The sequence below is a fragment of the Hyla sarda genome, chromosome 3 (genome assembly GCF_029499605.1).
Source record: "Hyla sarda isolate aHylSar1 chromosome 3, aHylSar1.hap1, whole genome shotgun sequence".
NCBI classification, from domain to species: Eukaryota; Metazoa; Chordata; class Amphibia; order Anura; family Hylidae; genus Hyla; species Hyla sarda.
In genome coordinates, this window is record NC_079191.1 from 97,904,291 (window position 1) to 97,922,079 (window position 17,789).

At 41.4% G+C, this 17,789-nt stretch overlaps 1 protein-coding gene across 1 annotated transcript in view; it reads left to right on the plus strand.

Annotated features, from left to right (window-relative positions):
* Positions 1 to 14,795, plus strand: part of HDLBP (high density lipoprotein binding protein) — a 47,264-nt gene extending 32,469 nt beyond the window's left edge. The window contains exons 12-28 of the mRNA XM_056564736.1: positions 103 to 242; positions 336 to 440; positions 536 to 649; positions 2,137 to 2,223; positions 2,576 to 2,707; positions 5,467 to 5,685; positions 6,114 to 6,335; positions 7,216 to 7,434; positions 7,772 to 7,916; positions 7,995 to 8,143; positions 8,259 to 8,363; positions 8,446 to 8,580; positions 10,411 to 10,554; positions 11,245 to 11,424; positions 13,076 to 13,192; positions 13,315 to 13,449; positions 13,579 to 14,795. Of these exons, the coding sequence (XP_056420711.1) occupies positions 103 to 242; positions 336 to 440; positions 536 to 649; positions 2,137 to 2,223; positions 2,576 to 2,707; positions 5,467 to 5,685; positions 6,114 to 6,335; positions 7,216 to 7,434; positions 7,772 to 7,916; positions 7,995 to 8,143; positions 8,259 to 8,363; positions 8,446 to 8,580; positions 10,411 to 10,554; positions 11,245 to 11,424; positions 13,076 to 13,192; positions 13,315 to 13,449; positions 13,579 to 13,713 (2,483 nt within the window). The 3' untranslated portion in view covers positions 13,714 to 14,795. The remainder of the gene's footprint in view (positions 1 to 102; positions 243 to 335; positions 441 to 535; positions 650 to 2,136; positions 2,224 to 2,575; positions 2,708 to 5,466; positions 5,686 to 6,113; positions 6,336 to 7,215; positions 7,435 to 7,771; positions 7,917 to 7,994; positions 8,144 to 8,258; positions 8,364 to 8,445; positions 8,581 to 10,410; positions 10,555 to 11,244; positions 11,425 to 13,075; positions 13,193 to 13,314; positions 13,450 to 13,578) is intronic.
* The last annotated feature ends 2,994 nt before the right edge of the window (positions 14,796 to 17,789 follow it).

Consider the following 17,789-nt stretch of genomic DNA (forward strand, 5'->3'; position numbering starts at 1 on the left):
ATGAATAGCCTAGTATAGTTAGAAGTCTTGTTGACACCTTCTCCCCCGTATTTCTGCAGTATTTGCAGGTATTGCACCTACTTACATTGTTAACTTGTTCAGTTAATAGGATAAAGGAGCAGTACAAGGTCTCTGTACGCATTCCCCAGGACAGTGAGAAGAGCAGCCAGATCAGAATTGAAGGTGATCCCCAGGGTGTGCAGCAAGCAAAGAAAGAGCTGTTGGAGCTGGCATCACGGATGGTATGTGAAGAAATTTACTTCTACAAGTTATGGGAAAAGCCTTCAAAAGTAGTATAACTTTGATAGAAAATATATATTTATAATTTTTTCAAGGAAAACGAGCGCACAAAAGACCTGATCATTGACCAGAAATTCCATCGAACGATAATTGGACAAAAAGGTGAAAGAATCCGGGAGATTCGTGAGAAATTCCCTGATGTAAGGCACTTATAAACTTAAGACAGCATTAAGATTTTAGTTGTGGGCAATCTACATTGTGCCTATTTATTTCAATGTTTTCTATCTCCTTTTAGGTAATCATTAATTTCCCAGATCCTACTCACAAGAGTGAAATTGTGCAGCTGCGTGGTCCCAAGAATGAGGTGGAGAAGTGCACCAAGTATCTGCACAAGATGGTATCAGAGATGGTATGGACAGATTTACACTCAATTCTGTTTATTTGACATACTTTGTTTGTTCTGTATGTATCTACTGAGTTGCCATTTACAGTGGTCCCTCAACATACGATGGTAATCCTTTCCAAATGGACCATCGTTTGTTGAAACCATTGTATGTTGAGGGATCCGTGCAATGTAAAGTATGACAGTGGTCTACAACCTGCAAACCTCCAGATGTTGCAAAACTACAACACCCAGCATACCCGGACAGCCAACGGTTGTCTGGGCATGCTGGGAGTTGTAGTGTTGCAGCATCTGGAGGTCAGCAGGTTGAAGACCACTGGTATTGGAGGTCGTGCTCACGTGTCCCCACCACTGCCCTGGATGTCTCCTTCCATCGCTGTTGCCTCATCCCCGATGCTCCAGCAAGGCCTCTGCTTCCCCGGCATCCTCGCTCTCCGTCGCTGCCATCACGTCGCTCCTATTAGATGACGGGACGGCGTGCCCAGCGACGTGATGACTATGATGGAGATCGCCGGACCCCTGAGGACAGGTAAGTGATAGTCAGCGGACCACACAGGGCACCGTAAACTGCTATCCGACAGAAGCAGTCTGCGCTGCCAGATGGCTGTTTATGCAATGGCCCCGACATACAAAAACATCATATGTTGATGCTGCCTTCAACATGCGATGGCCTCTGAGAGGCCATCGTATGTTGAAATGATCGTAGGTCGGGGGTCACTGTACTTAAAAAAAAAAATAAAAAAAAAATAAATAAAAATGAAACCTAGCGCAATACTTGTAGAATAGTAAGTCAGGATGCAAATATGAACAAAGCCTTTTATTATAATAATGTTTGGTAGTACTGTTTGGGAAAAAGCTGGCAGTAGTATCTTTTAACAACTTCCTGATACCTGTGCTGATGTATTGCACCCTGGTAACCAGTATTCAGTTGAGCACATAGCGGGTGTAAATATTAAAGAATCTGTCTACAAATGTTACAAACTATGCAGTAAAAGTTGGTTGTAATTCATATTGCTTTTAAACAATGACACGTTTGCCAAAAAGTAAACGGGAACAGCGGTTACTTAAACATTTCTTCAATTTCTCATTTTGCTGAAAATATTCTTGATTTACACAGCCGTATTAAACAACTAAACTGCTAAATTTATAGAAGATGTAGAATTGTGTAACAACCTATGTGGTTGGTAAATGGCTGCAAAATTCCTGTTTTTAAAAGTAGTTTAATCATACTCGACCCAAAACAATCATATCCTTGGATCTTGGACACTTCAGTGTCTTCAGCTTGTTTATATCTCCGGGTATATTATGGTAGCTTTAGTTTGTAGTTCAATCTCAACCTACATGTATTTCTTTTGTACTGTGAAATTTACCAGTAAGACTAAAGCCAAACATAGTGTTTCCCTAAGGTATTTGCTTTGATAGGTTTTATAGAACTTGAATATTAAAAACCATGTTAAAAAAAAATATATATATTTTCTTTTTTTACCTACCAGGTGGAGAACAGTTATTCAATCTCTGTACCGATCTTTAAGCAGTTCCACAAAAACATTATTGGCAAGGGCGGTGCCAATATTAAGAAAGTGAGTTGTCCTTTTTCATACATATCATTTTCTTTTCCACCAAAAAGTAAATTTTTAATTCGGCAGCGTGAGGCTGCTGAAACGTAGCACTTGTCTTTTTGCACTGGAAATGGCATAAAACACTTTGCTATTTTACTTGATTTTTGTGTGCTGCGGACTTTTTATTTTATTATTTTTTTTAAGTATCAGCCTCTCACCAGGGCTCATACAACTGAGAGCACCTTCATAATTCTTTATTTTTTAGTAGCTGTGCTGTTCTTCTGAGATGGATAGAATTAATATAATATAAATATATATTTTTTTAAATTATAATATATTTTTTTTTGTCTTTTGTGTTGATCTCCCTGTTCAGATTCGTGAAGAATGTAACACTAAAATTGACCTCCCAGCTGAGAACAGCAACTCAGAAATGATTGTTATTACTGGGAAGAAATCCAACTGTGAGGCAGCACGGGATAGAATCCTGGCTATTCAAAAGGAACTGGTAAGCAATATTTCCATTGGTTTCACTTGTCAATTAATGGCGTAATTTCTCTATCAGCTCCATTGGGGGGACACAGACCGTGGGTGTATGCTGCTGTCTCTAGGAGGTGTGACACTATGGCAACAAAAACAGTTGGCTCCTCCCAGCAGGATATACCCGCCTTCAGGCTCTGAGCGGAAAACCCCCTTAAGGACCGGGGTTTTTTCCGTTTTTGCATTTTCGTTTTTTGCTCCTTGCCTTTAAAAAATCATAACTTTCAATTTTGCACCTAAAAATCCATATGATTGCTTATTTTTTGCACCGCCAATTCTACTTTGTTATGACGTCAGTCATTTTGCCCAAAAATCTACGGTGAAACGGAAAAAAAAAAATCATTGTGCGACAAAATTGAAAAAAAAACGCTGTTTTGTAACTTTTGGGGGCTTCCGTTTCTACGTAGTACATTTTTTAAAATAAAATTACACCTGATCATTATTCTGTAGGTCCTTTACGATTAAAATGATACCCTACTTATATAGGTTTGATTTTGTCGTACTTCTAGAAAAAATCATAACTACATGCAGGAAAATTAATACGTTTAAAATTGTCATCGTCTGACCCCTATAACTTTATTTTTCCGTGTATGGGGCAGTATGAGGGCTCATTTTTTGCGCCGTGATCTGAAGTTTTTATCGGTACCATTTTTGCATTGATAGGACTTATTGATAGCTTTTTATACATTTTTAAATGATATAAAAAGTGACCAAAAATGCACTATTTTGTATTTTGGAATTTTTTGGCGCGCCGCCATTGACCGAGTGGTTTAATTAATGATAGATTCTTATAATTCGGACATTTACGCACGTGGCGATACCATATGTTTATTTGTATTTTTATTTACACTGTTTTTTTATTTTTTTTATTTTTATTTTTTTAATGGGACAAGGGGGTGATTCAAACTTTTAATAGGGGAGGGGTTAAATGATATTCATTCACTTTGTTTTTCACTTTTTTTTGCAGTGTTATAGCTCCCATAGGGACCTAGAACACTGCACACACTGATCTTTATCATTGATCACTGGTTTCTCATAGGAAACCAGTGATCGATGATTCTGCCGCATGACTGCTGATGCCTGGATCTCAGGCACTGAGCAGTCATTCGGCGATCAGACAGCGAGGAGGCAGGTAGGGGCCCTCCCGCTGTTCGGGATGCCGCGATTTCGCCGCGGCTATCCCAAACAGCCCACTGAGTTAACCGGCAGCTTTCACTTTCGCTTTTAGCCGCACGGCTCCGCTCTGAGCGCGCGGCAAAAGGGTTAATAGCGCTCGGCGCTGCACGTTATTAGCGGCGGGTCCCGGCTTTACTCTGACGTTGGGCCCGCCGTGATATGATGCGGGGTTACCGTGTAACCCCGCGTTATATCACGGGAGCAGGACCAAGGACGTACCAGTACGTCCTTGGTCCTTAAGGGGTTAAGCTTAGTGTCTTGCAGGAGGTGGACATGGTCTGGTTTGCTCCAGACCAGGTCTTCTGTTTTGTTTTCCTAGTTAGGTTTTTATTCGGTCCTGGTGGGTTCAGCCGCTCCACCAGCCTGGGTTTCTTCCCTGTCCCAGTTTATGGCTGACTTGACCCCACTGCTCCCCCAGACCCCCTGGTACCCCCTGATGTCCTGTTTCTGTTCTGTTTTCAGGTGGGGACTCGGGGACTGCGGTTCCCAGTTTCCCTATTGCGAGTGAGGGGGCACTGACATTGCGTATATGCGCTGTTAACACCCCCCCCCCCCCCCCCACCCCCCTCTCCAGTCTCGGCTTCTTTAGGGGGTTATTGTTCCCGTTCCTCCAGGGGAACGGTTTTGGGGTTTCTATTCAAATCTTTTTGTGGTTCCCAAGAAGGACGGTTCTGTGCGTCCAATTTTGGACCTAGAGTGTCTCAACCATCACCTTCTCATCCGCCAATTCCGAATGGAATCTCTCCATTCGGTGGTGGCGTCCCTGGAACAAGGGGTGTTCCTTTCATCAGTGGACATCAAGGATGCCTACCTCCATGTGGCAATATTTCCAGGCCATCATCGGTACCTCCGCTTTGCGGTTCCGGAAGGGCACTTTCAATTTGTTGCTCTCCCCTTCGGTCTAGCCACGGCTCTTCGGGTCTTTACAAAGATCCTTGTGCCAGTGATGGGCCTGTTACGGTCGAGGGGAATCTCTGTGATACCCATACATACCCATACTCGGTGATCTGGACGACCTTCTCATCAAGGCTCCAACCAAAGCCCAAACTCTGGAGAATCTGGACGTCACTCTCCAAACTCTGACTCTCTTCGGGTGGATGGTCAACCAGGACAAGTCAGTCCCCCGCCCTACCCAATCTCTAACCTTCCTGGGACTTCAATTCGATACAGCCTCTGCCCGGATTTGTCTTCCGCCGGACAAACGTCTGGCGCTCCGGTCGGGGGTCCGCTCCCTTCGGTCTCTGATATCAGTCTCCATCCGCACTTGTATGGAAGCCCTGGGTCGGATGGTGGCAACTATGGAGGCCGTAACCTTTGCCCAGTTTCATTACCGCCCCCTTGTTTAACAGAGCATATACACAATGTCTGTGCCCCCTCACTCGCAATGGGGAACCGCAGTCCCCGAGTCCCCACCTGAAAACAGAAAAGAAAAGGGAACTGGTAAGCAATATTTCCATTGGTTACACTTGTCAATTAATGGTGTAATTTTTAGTAGAATCAGAAGCACTGTCCTGTATGGTATTAATTTGTTCTTGGTGGTCATTGTTTCAGGCTAACATAACAGAACTGGAGGTCAGCATTCCATCTAAACTTCACAACTCCCTTATTGGAGCTAAGGGCCGCTTTATCCGATCTATTATGGAGGAGTGCGGAGGAGTGCACATCCACTTCCCAAGTGAAGGCTCTGGAAGTGACACAGTTACTATTAGAGGACCAGCTCAGGATGTAGAGAGGGCCAAAAAACAGCTGCTTCAACTGGCAGAAGAAAAGGTAAGTCTGTTATCTAAGGATTGCATAGAAGAGCAGGATTTCTTAGAAAAAATAAAAATTTACCACCTAGATTTTTGCATCTGTGCATTGTCATTGCTTGCTTGCTTTGTTGTTATGTAAGTTACGCAAGTAAATAAAGTGTTTAGCACGCACAAATAACAAGCTTTATCACCTCAAATGCTAACCCTTAACGTAAATTGGGAATATTGACTGCCAATTTGTGACATAAATTTACATTATTACTAGACCCTGATAAGATTAACCTTGATTTACTTTAAAGAACTCACATCCTCCTGAGGATTTAAGCAATGATTTTCAGGCTGCATTCTTATCTTGCATTACTATGAAGAAAACCTCTATTTCATATCATGGCCATAATTTTAAAATTAAATTCTATAGATTGTAATAGCTTTAATGTATCCTTACAGCAAACAAAGAGCTTTACTGCAGAGATACGCGCCAAACCAGAATATCACAAGTTTTTAATTGGTAAAGGAGGAGGGAACATCCGCAAGGTGCGTGATTTAACCGGAGCCCGTATAATCTTCCCCACCGCTGAGGATAAAGACCAACAGCTTATCACCATTGTGGGCACAGATGAGGCCGTAAAGGACGCACAAAAGGAACTGGAAATCCTAATCCAAAGTTTGGTGAGAACATATTTTAATTTGTGTTTCCTGATATTTAAAATCACCTGGAATGCAGGTCAGATACTAAAGACAAACTTGTATAACCCCTCTTCCCCCGGGCTGAAAATATGCCACCATAATGTTTGATTTACACTGCTCCTGATGGAAATTAATCTTGAAGTAGATGCAGTATCTGGAGGTGTAGACAGATATGGCATAAAATGTGGCCCTATGTCTATACATAAAAACCCCTTTAAACATATTAAGGCAAACATTTAAACTGTTACTTCAGCGAACTAAACCCATAGCCCATAGTTTTCCTCTCACCAACCTATTTGTCTAAACACCATTTATTAGCTATATAGAACAGTTTACCCTTTTAGTTGTCATTTACATGCAGTGAGTGGGAAAAGGAATTAATCAAGCCATCCACTGTGTCTCTGTCAAAGTCATGCTTCCTATACTGCTGGGAGGTGTGTGCAGCCTCAGCCAATCATACATTTAATCTGTCTGCTCACAGAGCAGGAGGGTGGTGGCTGCTCTCAGAGGGAGATGAAGGGCATTGAGAGCAGAGCTGCAATGTAGTATTGTGTTGCAGGGGAGGGAAGGAGTAAAAGAAATTCAAGCAGCCAGAGAAGACAACAGGGGCCACAGTAACAATGCATAACAGGCAGGATCGTATACAGAGAAGAATATATCAAAGTAGTGTTGGCTTTTTTTTTTTCTGTTTAATTATGATCTCTGTTAGAACACTCAAAAGCATATGATCATGCTGCAGGGTTACTGCCTTAGTTTACGTCTGACTTTCTTTGGCCCAAATGGTCTATATGTTGTGATTGGTGTATATATATATATTTTTTTTTTTTCTACCAACTTACCTGGTTGTTTTTTGTCTAAATAGGATAACATAGTTGAAGACACTATGGCTGTGGACCCTAAGCACCACCGTCACTTTGTAATCCGACGAGGACAAGTACTGCGGGACATAGCAGAGGAATATGGCGGTGTAACTGTTAGCTTCCCTCGTTCTGGTGTGCAGAGTGATCGTGTTACTTTGAAAGGTGCTAAGGAATGCGTCGAGGCTGCCAAGAAACGGATTCAAGATATTATTGAAGACTTGGTGAGTATACATTATGGCTTTATTTTCTCTTCATAAAGGTGTGTTAGTGTTACTATCTTTTTCTCAGGTGACACTAAATGTGGTATTCCTTTGCCTGAGACTAACGTAGATAATGTCATCAGGCAGACTGCCTAATTTTCCATCCCAAAAGTCCTATGGAATTGAATTGGACAAGAATAAAACATCAAGCAAGTCCATCTGATGGCTTATTGGCTCTAGTTTTGGTGCAACGGGATAGCACTTTTAGTTTCCGCCTTATCCTGTCGCTGGCCAAAACGTTAGTAGCGGTTTAACATAGTTGTGATTCTAAAAGTTGGTCTTGCTTTTGGTTTGTCAGGAAGCTCAGGTCACCATGGAATGCATGATTCCTCAAAGATTCCATCGATCCATTATGGGTCCTAAAGGTACTCGCATCCAGCAGATAACAAGAGAACATGCCGTACAGATTAAGTTCCCTGATCGTGAAGAGAACCCTCAGGCAGGTAAGAATGTCTTTGTTCAGATAACATGGTGCTTGGGTTGGTAAATCTTTAAAAACTTCAATTTTTACCTTTTATCAGCCCCCAATGCAGAGTCACCAGCCCAAGAGAATGGTGAGGAAGGGGCCGAAAATAAAATAGCTGTAGATCCAGGCTCCCCTAAGAAATGTGACATCATTCTGATCTCTGGGCGCAAGGAGAGGTGTGAAGGAGCAAGTGAAGCTCTAAAGGTTTGTAATGATTGATGGGGTTTAAAATAATGTTTTCTTAGAGATATTGGAATTACTTGTGGAGGTTTTTTAACATTAATATACAGCTGTATTGTGGCCTATTCTATTTCTTTAGGCTCTTGTTCCAGTCAGCATTGAGGTGGAAGTCCCATATGATCTCCATCGTTACATCATTGGACAGAAAGGTGCAGGTATTCGCAAGATGATGGATGAGTTTGAGGTATGTCTTAAGTCTGTTCAGTGACAAACTTTTTGAACAAGCTGTTAGTTATTACAGATTTAATGTTTTTGTCATGTCTTAGGTGAATATCCAAGTCCCAGCCCCAGAGCTGCAGTGCGATATAATAACCATTACTGGGCTTTCTTCTAACCTGGATCGTGCCAAAGCTGGGCTGCTTGATAGAGTGAAGGAGCTGCAAGCTGAGCAGGAGGATAGGGTGAGCAAAGTGTTCAGTGATGTGCTTCGTATTGACTTAATTCTCAGGGTCATATATTCCATAGGAAGGTTGTAAAAGTGGAATGTGCAACAGTCTGCTGTAAAGGAGTCAATAAGTCTTAATTGTAGATTAAAGCGTACCTGTCGAATCACCCAAAAAAAACTCTTATATGTTGCTCAGTATCCCATCCTGATCATGTACATATCATTTTTGTGTGTCTAGGACCTATATTTCTCTCAGAATTAGCTTTATTTCTGAATTACCTTAAAGGGGTACTCCCGTGGAAAACTTTTTATATCAACTGGTGCCGTAAAGTTAAACAGATTTGTAAATTACTTCTATTAAAATATCAATCTTTCCAGTACTTTTCAGGGTCTGTATTAGAGATGAGCGAACTTACAGTAAATTCGATTCGTCACGAACTTCTCGGCTCGGCAGTTGATGACTTATCCTGCGTAAATTAGTTCCGCTTTCAGGTGCTCCCGTGGGCTGAAAAAGGTGGATACAGTCCTAGGAGAATCTTTCCTAGGACTGTATCCACCTTTTCCAGCCCATCGGAGCACCTGAAAGCTGAACTAATTTATGCAGGATAAGTCAACTGCCGAGCCGAAGTTCGTGACTAATCGAATTTACTGTAAGTTCGCTCATCTCTAGTCTGTATACTACAGAGGAAATTATTATTTTTATTTTTTTTGGAAACACACAGCTCTCGATTGACTTCACGAGCACAGTGCTCTCTGCTGACATCTCTGTCCATTTTTAGGAACTGTCAAGAGCAGCATATGTTTGCTATGGGGATTTTCTCCTACAATGGACAGAGATGTCAGCAAAGAGCACTGTGCTGGTGATGTCAGCAAAAAGCTCTGTGTTCCAAAAAGAAAACAATTTCCTCTGTAGTATTCAGCAGCTTATAAGTACTGGAAGGATGAAGTAATTTACAAATCTGCTAAACTTTCTGGCACCAGTTTTTTCCACGTGAGTACCCCTTTAATGTTGTCTATCAGAAGCAGGGGGCGGGTCCCTTTCTTCTCAGGTGATAACCACTTCCCCTCCCTGACTCTCCTCAGTCGCAGGTCTCGGGAGTGAGCATCTGTAAACCCTTTCCTTTCTGGTTTAAAGCTATACACACACTGTGTGCTTACAGCTTTTGCAAAACTACAGCTCCCAGAATGCCCACACATCCTTTGAGTTGTAGTTTTGCAACAGCTGGATGAATACTATTGTAGTCTCCCTGTATTACACACACCTCTTTCCTTTTTTTTTGTCTTTTTCTCTTTCTTTCTCTCTCTTTCTTTCGCTCTCCCCCTCTCCCCTCCACACATACATGCAGGGACACTTACTTTTTAAACAAAAGATCTTCCATTCAGTCCTCATCTTCAGTCACCAGCTTCTTTTATAATCTGCTCACAGGCAGCAGTGTACTCCCTCCCCTCCTTCTCCTCACACAAGGAGACTGAAGTAAACACAGACAGTGAGGGAGCCGATCACTGCAGCTTTAGATCTGCAGACCTGTCAATCATGAAGTGAGTCTATGACTTAGGTGATGACGAGTGGACACAGCCAGGATGGTTTGTATCCTAGGAGGCAGGGAGGCAGTTTTTTGACTGGCTTTTTGAGTATGAAATACTGTATTATAATATATATATATATATATATATATATATATATATATATATATATATATATATATATATATATATATATATATATATATTCTATCCGATCACGTTTTTCTTATATCTGACAGTGCCCATTTAAAGATTTTAATATAAATTGTATGTGGGTTTTTAATAAATTTGTTTGTTCTAAGCCATGGCTCTTGTGTTATAGGCATTGAGAAGCTTTAAGTTAGTCATCTCTGTAGATCCCAAGTATCACCCTAAAATTATTGGTCGCAAAGGTGCAGTCATCAGCCAGATCCGCAATGAACATGATGTCAACGTACAGTTTCCAGATAAGAGTGATGAAAACCAGGTAAATAAGTTATCCTTTACTGTTGGATTACAAAGGATAGGGAATAAGTGGCTGCAAATACCTTTAAGGGGTTATCCCACTGCTGGGACATCTACTGAACATTAGAAAGTACGATGTCTCCTGTAGAGGTGGTTATTGGCAGTCCCATAGCAAGTAAATGGGGCAGCCACACGCTTCATCATTCCCCATCATATGGGTGACTGGACCATGTTTTTTGTGATTAGTGGGAATCTCCCACCAATCATGAACTTATCTATCCATAGGATAATAACTCTTGTGTTGTGGTAAACTTTTTAAGAGTGCTCCTTAAATATGCCCTACTTGGTTTATGGGTGTAATAGAATGATGATCGGAGTGCAATCAATGCAGGGTCATTTTTCACTTCAGGAGAAAAGTTTATGAATAACTTTATATTCTGGTGATCATAAGGTTCTTAAAACCTACTAAAGGTATACAGTAAAACCCACTAAAATTGACTTAAAAAGTGGTCTTTTATGGTGGTGGTCTTCCCATAGAAAATGCCCACTATGCATAATGTGTGATATACTGTTACACAATCTGAAATAGATAAGGTGTCTTGTTTTTGTGCTTTATTTTTTTTCCTCTTCACTGTACCTTTTTGGTAAAAATAAATAAAAATTAAAAATAAACATTCACCTTTTCGCTTGTTTGCTTTAAATCCATCTTTAGGATCAGATCACAATCACTGGTTACGAGAAAAATACAGAGGCTGCTAAAGAAGCAATCATGCAAATTGTTGGAGACCTGGAGCAGATGGTGTCAGAAGACATTACTTTAGATCAACGTGTCCATGCCCGAATTATTGGTGGAAGAGGCAAAGCTGTACGCAAGATCATGGATGAATTTAAAGTATGTGACCAAAGCAGATACTGAAATTCTAATGCTTGGTTGATTTAAATTACACATAAGAATCCACTAAGACACCAGTTTCCTCCCTTGGTCATACTGACTCTAGTGTGAATATGGTCTTAGTTGTGTATATATCGATCAGAAATAACATGCGTTCAAACAACAATCTTTTAATTTTAAAACAATTAGTTTTAAAAATACAATAGAATCTGACTAAATGACTAAGTATTATTCAATACGCAATGTTATAGTAGCAAAAAGGATACAGAAGAAAACCCGCCAAATTCAATAAAAACCCACTTACAATGTATTAGCTGTATACTTGTCGCCCAACTTTTAACTAATCACTATACAGCCATATTAGCCTGAACACAATGCGTTAAGGTAACTTTATTGAGGAGTTATTTAATTTGGGAGTGGTGACCATTCATGTCAAGATTTAGATCCTATAAGGATCTTACCAATCTCCGTGGTGAGTGCTCCTCTGTACTCCTACATACGTTTCATTGGTTTGTCAAGGGGCCCCTTAAGGGATTATTCCATAATGAGAAAACTTCTATCCTAAGATTAGGGTATACGTCTCAGATCGCTGGGGGGGTGGGTGGTAGCCGACATGCCCCCTCAATACATCTCTATGGGAGAGCCGGAGTGCCGTTTCAGCAAAGAGCCATGGGCCCTGTATGGGAGATTGCAGGTGACCCCAGCAGTCGGACCCCCAGCGATCTGAAACTTATCCCCTATCCTTAGGATAGGGAGGGGATAGGTTACCTATCCCGGAGTTCTCGTTTAACAAAGAAAACAGCAAAACGTAGGGGTACAGAGGGAAACTAACATGTAAAGATTACGATCATAAAAGGACCCCACTTAAACAACTGATCGTTATAGTCACTGTAATGTATTGGGTCACAGTGCATTATGGCTGTATGGTGAATTTAGTTAGGTGACATATTTATACAGGTGAAACTCGAAAAATTTGAAGATCGTGCTAAGTTAATTTATTTCAGTAATGCAACTTAAAAGGTGAAACTAATATGAGAGAGACTCATTACATGCAAAGAAAGATAGTTCAAGCCGTAATTTGTCATTGTGGTGATAATGGCTTACAGCTCATGAGAACCCCAAAGCCCCCCCCCCAATTAATATGATTTGGGGAGCCATGTCATCTGCTGGTGTTGGTCCACTGTGCTTCATGAAGTCCAACGTCAACGCATCCGTCTACCAGGAGATTTTGGAGCACTTCATGCTTGCTTTCCTTTTTAAGTTGCATTAATGAAATACATTGGACTTTTGCACAATATTCTAATTTTTCGAGTTTCACCTGTATAACTAATTTGGTGGGTTTTTTTTTCTCTCTTCTGTATCATGTTTGCTACTATAGTGTTATGTATTGAATAGTATCCCTCTGTAGTACATACTGTTTCTGGAAGATGTACTCATTAAGTCAGATGCTATTCTATTTTTAATCTTTTTAATAAAACCTTTTTATATTAAGTGGTTGGTTGAACTTTGAATTGTTTACCTTGTCAACTTTTGGGATAAAATCCACATGGAACATTTCTTGTCACTCATGTAAGTGGGAGCATGGTGAGAATTAGTTTTTAACACCCAAATATATTACAAGTAAACTTAATGAAGTAACCTTTTTGTCTAGGTGGATATTCGCTTTCCCCAGAGTGGAGCCCCTGATCCCAACCTTGTGACTGTGACTGGCAAACCTGAGGATGTGGACGAAGCCATTGATCATCTGCTGAATTTGGAAGAGGAATATGTAGGTTCATCTAAATCTTATGTTTTTGTTGATAGAACTTGTAGTACTGCTTTTTTTTACTGGATTAAAACTAGAATTCTTTAGTTGGAGGCATTACATTTTAATATATAACATTTTTGTAGATGTCTGATGTGGTTGAGAACGAAGTGATGCAATCTTACATGAAACCACACTCTCAGGACGACAACAAGCCCCAACCATCCAAGGGTTTTGTTGTACGTGATGCTCCATGGACAGCAGGAGGAAACAGTGAGAAGGTGAGTCTTCTACAAACAATACATGCTGTGGATCTTTGAACACGGCACATCAACCCAGAACTACGTAAGGACAGATTAAAAATCGGTGAGACTAATATATATATATTTTTTTTTCCCCCTTCTACCAAGGCTCCTGACATGACAAGCTCTGAGGATTTCCCCAGCTTTGGGGCTCCAGTGGCCCACAAAACTTCTCCATGGGGCCCAAAAAGACATGGTGGTGGAAAAGGCTTAATGCCTGCTGACATGTCTGCTTCCTGTTAACTCTCCTGTTGCTGTGTCTGAATCACTTGACCTGTCATCTCCTTATCTCCCTCTCTACCCCTTTCCTCTGCCTTCCAGGATCCAATATAAGTCACTGCTGCAAGGGGTTACCTGGCACTTCTGGTTCCTCCATAAAAGATATATAAAATGTTGGTATTTCAGTTATAGGATGGAAAGAGCCTATGATTGCACCGGTTTGCCATAGTGATGCGTAGTGTTACTACACACCATCAGCTTTAGTGTCCCTTCCTAAGTTGTATATACTGCCACTACAGCCTTTTTAGTTGCTATGTATCTGGAGTAGGTGTAGTGTCTGCTGGTTTGCCGAAACTACTACTCTGACTTTATGAAATCATGTCTGTGTCCATAGGATCAATTTGGAGATGTGCAAACCATTGTTCTTCTGACACTTCTGACCAAACTGTTAGGTGTGCAGCTATACTTGGTAATCTCATAAAATGTGCTGCAACATGTTTTGGACAGACTTGAATAATTCAGACTGCAACTAAGGCTATTATCTCTCATTATAAGGTCTCAAATACCAATGTTAAAATTGGCATATACAGTCCTGCTACAGAGCAGAATGTATTAGGAAGTGTCCTGTAACCCTTTCACTGCCAGAGCCATTTGTGAGGGAGGGATATGCACAAAGGGGGAGTGTTGAAGGTGTATTGAATTTCCCCCTCCCAATCCTCTCATCCAGTTTTCTGACATTACAGCTACTCATGTTCCAGGCTGTGGAGAAGCCTAGAATTATACACCAGTGGCATCAGGATGGAATTTTACCCTCTGCTGCTAAAGAACAACCTTACCATGCGCTGACTGAGTAATGAAATGGGTTAAAAGCCCACGACATCTCGACAGTCCTGTCACAGCCCTTTCTCTTGTCCCCTTACCTCTGATGCCGGGGGAAAGGGATCATGTGTTTTTTGTCCAGTTTGGGTGGGGGGGTGTAACATAAATTCCAGGATTTTTCCAGACCTCTCCTCAGCCCCCTTACTCCTTGGACATTTCTACTTACTGTGCCTAAGTATCAACTTCCTGTACACAAAGGTCAGGAAATAAACATCCTTTAAAAGCCATCCTCGGTATCACTGTCTTAATATTGGGAATTGGAGGGAGGCATTTCTTCATTACCAAAGGATAAATCAAGTAAGCTTTCTGGAAGAGTTGGTGGTAGGTGCCCACTCTTGGTAATGTGTTTCCTGGTCAGTCTCTGGAAAAGTAAATGTTAAAAGAAGTTCTTACCGGCCATAGGGGCATATTGTAGATGGACATAGCATCCACTAGAATTTGTGGTATTTCTGCACTACAGATATTGAACAGGATTTATGAAAAATACTGTCCACACTGACTGTTACTGTTAAGACCACCACATGTATAAAGCCCAATGTGAACATACCTTTTACTAGATGCCTAGTCAAAGCAGTTGTCTGGAGTTGTAGAACATATAGATCTAGCTCATAGTGTAGATATGGGATAGTTCTCAGTTATGTGGAGGAAGTACCTGGCAACCATTGTTATAAAGTACCAAATAAACTTCCCTAACACCCCTCCCACCCTTAAAGGATGATACAGAGCTTTTCGAAAGTTCTGACATTTTTTTGAGTCTTGCAATCTCCCAGCAGGGGAAAGTGGTTGTTTCCTAGCAGGCATGACCTCACTGAAGCCTGCTGGGGGACCACTTCTGCCCTCACATGATTGCAGCATTGTGATGAAAAGAAGACCTCAGACTCTGCATCTTTCAGTGAGGCTCTTTTCAGCTGACAAACAAGCTCGGTGCAGAGAAACACTTTCTGAGTTTGGACATCTGCCAGGCCGGGAGGAGACCAAACTCACTGTGAATTGTGGCAGGGAACAGAACAAAGCCACCTAGTGGCCGTTTTTTCTATTACATTTTAAACATTTGTTTGTTTGTTTTTAAAAGCAAGTGAATGGGAAAGTGTCTGCTAATTACACAAGGAACACTATATTAAAAGTTTTATTTGGTGACAGGTACTCTAACTTAACTACATCACCACCACAACTGATTCTATGAAAATGCATATTACTGTAGTGTACTGGCACAGTCTACCAGAGATGCTCTTTGTGCACACCCAGGCGGGTTAACCTATCAATCTTGGTTTGATCATCCAAACAAGCCCCTTCATTTTAATCTCTAAAGTTATTTACCAAGTGTGAATACCCTGGGAAAGTCCTGTGTTTTCCAGGGCAAGCCATTACAAAGCTACTTTTTCTAAATGAAACAGGCTGCTGCTGCTTCCCAAGTTTCTCACAGTGCTTTGTACTGAAATCGATGATCTGCACTTCATAGCATGACTTTAGAAAAGTAACCTAAAGGGGTAAACACTAATCCCACCCCACAACAGCATAACAGATGGGGTGTTTCTGATTGTGTGCATGCATGAGGTCAGTAATATTTTAATGACTTAAAGAAAAACTGTCATCCTCTTCACCCACACTAATCCCAATACAATGTGTTATTATAGTGTGGGTGAACAGGAGTATGTTGAGGGGTCACTTAGTAACATACGTACCTTAGAGTTATATCCCACAGAAGATCCTCTTATCTAGGATGCTGGGCAAAACCCTTAGAATCCGCCACTAGTTCTCTGGGGATCCAATGCGGTTTTCTTCATATAGTGTTCATTGCTTCAAGATTTGAAATCCTTCACTTTAGGCAGCATCTGTCCCCTTAGAACTGTTGGGCAGCCATGCATGACTTCACACATGGATGCTGCCATTTTGATGTAGCCTGGATCCAGTCACACACCGGAAGTGAAGTAGAGGAAATTCTGGTCCAGCAGTTATGCCTCTTTTTAATAAAATGTAAATTCAAAAAATTCTGCTATTTGCAGTGATTCTGCTCTTTTCCTTTCAGTCACAGATTTCATCCTCCGCTTATTGATCTTTTTGTTTGTTTGTGTAATCATCATCCCAGCAAGAACCCTTATTTTAAGTCTAATAGGCTCAAAGGGGGAGATTTATCAAAGCCTGTGCAGAGGTAAAGTTGCCCAGTTGCCCATAGCAACCAATCAGATCGCTTCTTTTTTTTCACAGGACTTCCTAAAAACTGAAAGTAGCAAGTTGATTAGTTGCTATGGGCAACTGGTCAAGTTTTTTACTCTGCACAGGTTTTGATAAATCTCCCCAAAAAGCCTATTAAAGCTGTGTAAACTCACTCCACAGTGCTTATGGCCTTTATTATGGAGGGGCATGTTAAAGTAGTACCCTGGAGGAAAAATACAACTTTCTCTGGGCATAACGGGGGAAAAAAGATTAAATAACTTGCTTAGAAAACTTATTTCTTTCTAGTATGACTCCAGTGCTCTCTGCCATAGAAAATCTCTCCTGCTCTAGACAGTTACTAACCTGGACAGGAGTGGCAGCAGAGAGCACTGGTCAGACTGGATTGAACTACACAACTTCCTCTGAAGCATACAGCAACTAAGTACTGGAAGGCTTAGGGTATGTTCCCATTGCGGAGTCTGCTCGCTGTGGAGATTCCGTCTGGTGACTGCTGCTGAAAGTATTTTGGCGGTAGCACTGCGCTGTCACAATTGAAGATATGCAGTGCTTCCGTGTAAACAATGAACATGTTCTTTCTTTGCGTGGAACAATTTCAGTAGCTAAATTGTCCGCCGCTGAAATTCCGCAGTGTACGTCTCGCGGAAGACCCATTCATTCACATTGATGGGAATGTTCACTGCGTGGAATTCCAGTGTGAACATACTTTTAAAGGAAAACTTTTGTTCACCTGCACTATAACCTGGTGTATTGGGTTTAGTGTGGTGAACAGGAGACCGATGCGGGGGTTTCTGACTCGGATAACTGCTTTATTAGTCCGTTGCACGGTTTCTCTGAAGATCCCCTCTGTGCCGAATTGCACGTGCTGGAGGTGGGTCTGCCAGCTGGATTTGAATATTCATGGTTACTGGGAACCTGGACTGCAGGTATGTATATTAGTCAGAGACCCCGCATCGTTCACCTGCACTATAACCCGGTGTATTGGGTTTAGTGTGGTGAACATGAGACCGATGCGGGGGTCTCTGACTCAGATGCCTACCTTTTAGTCC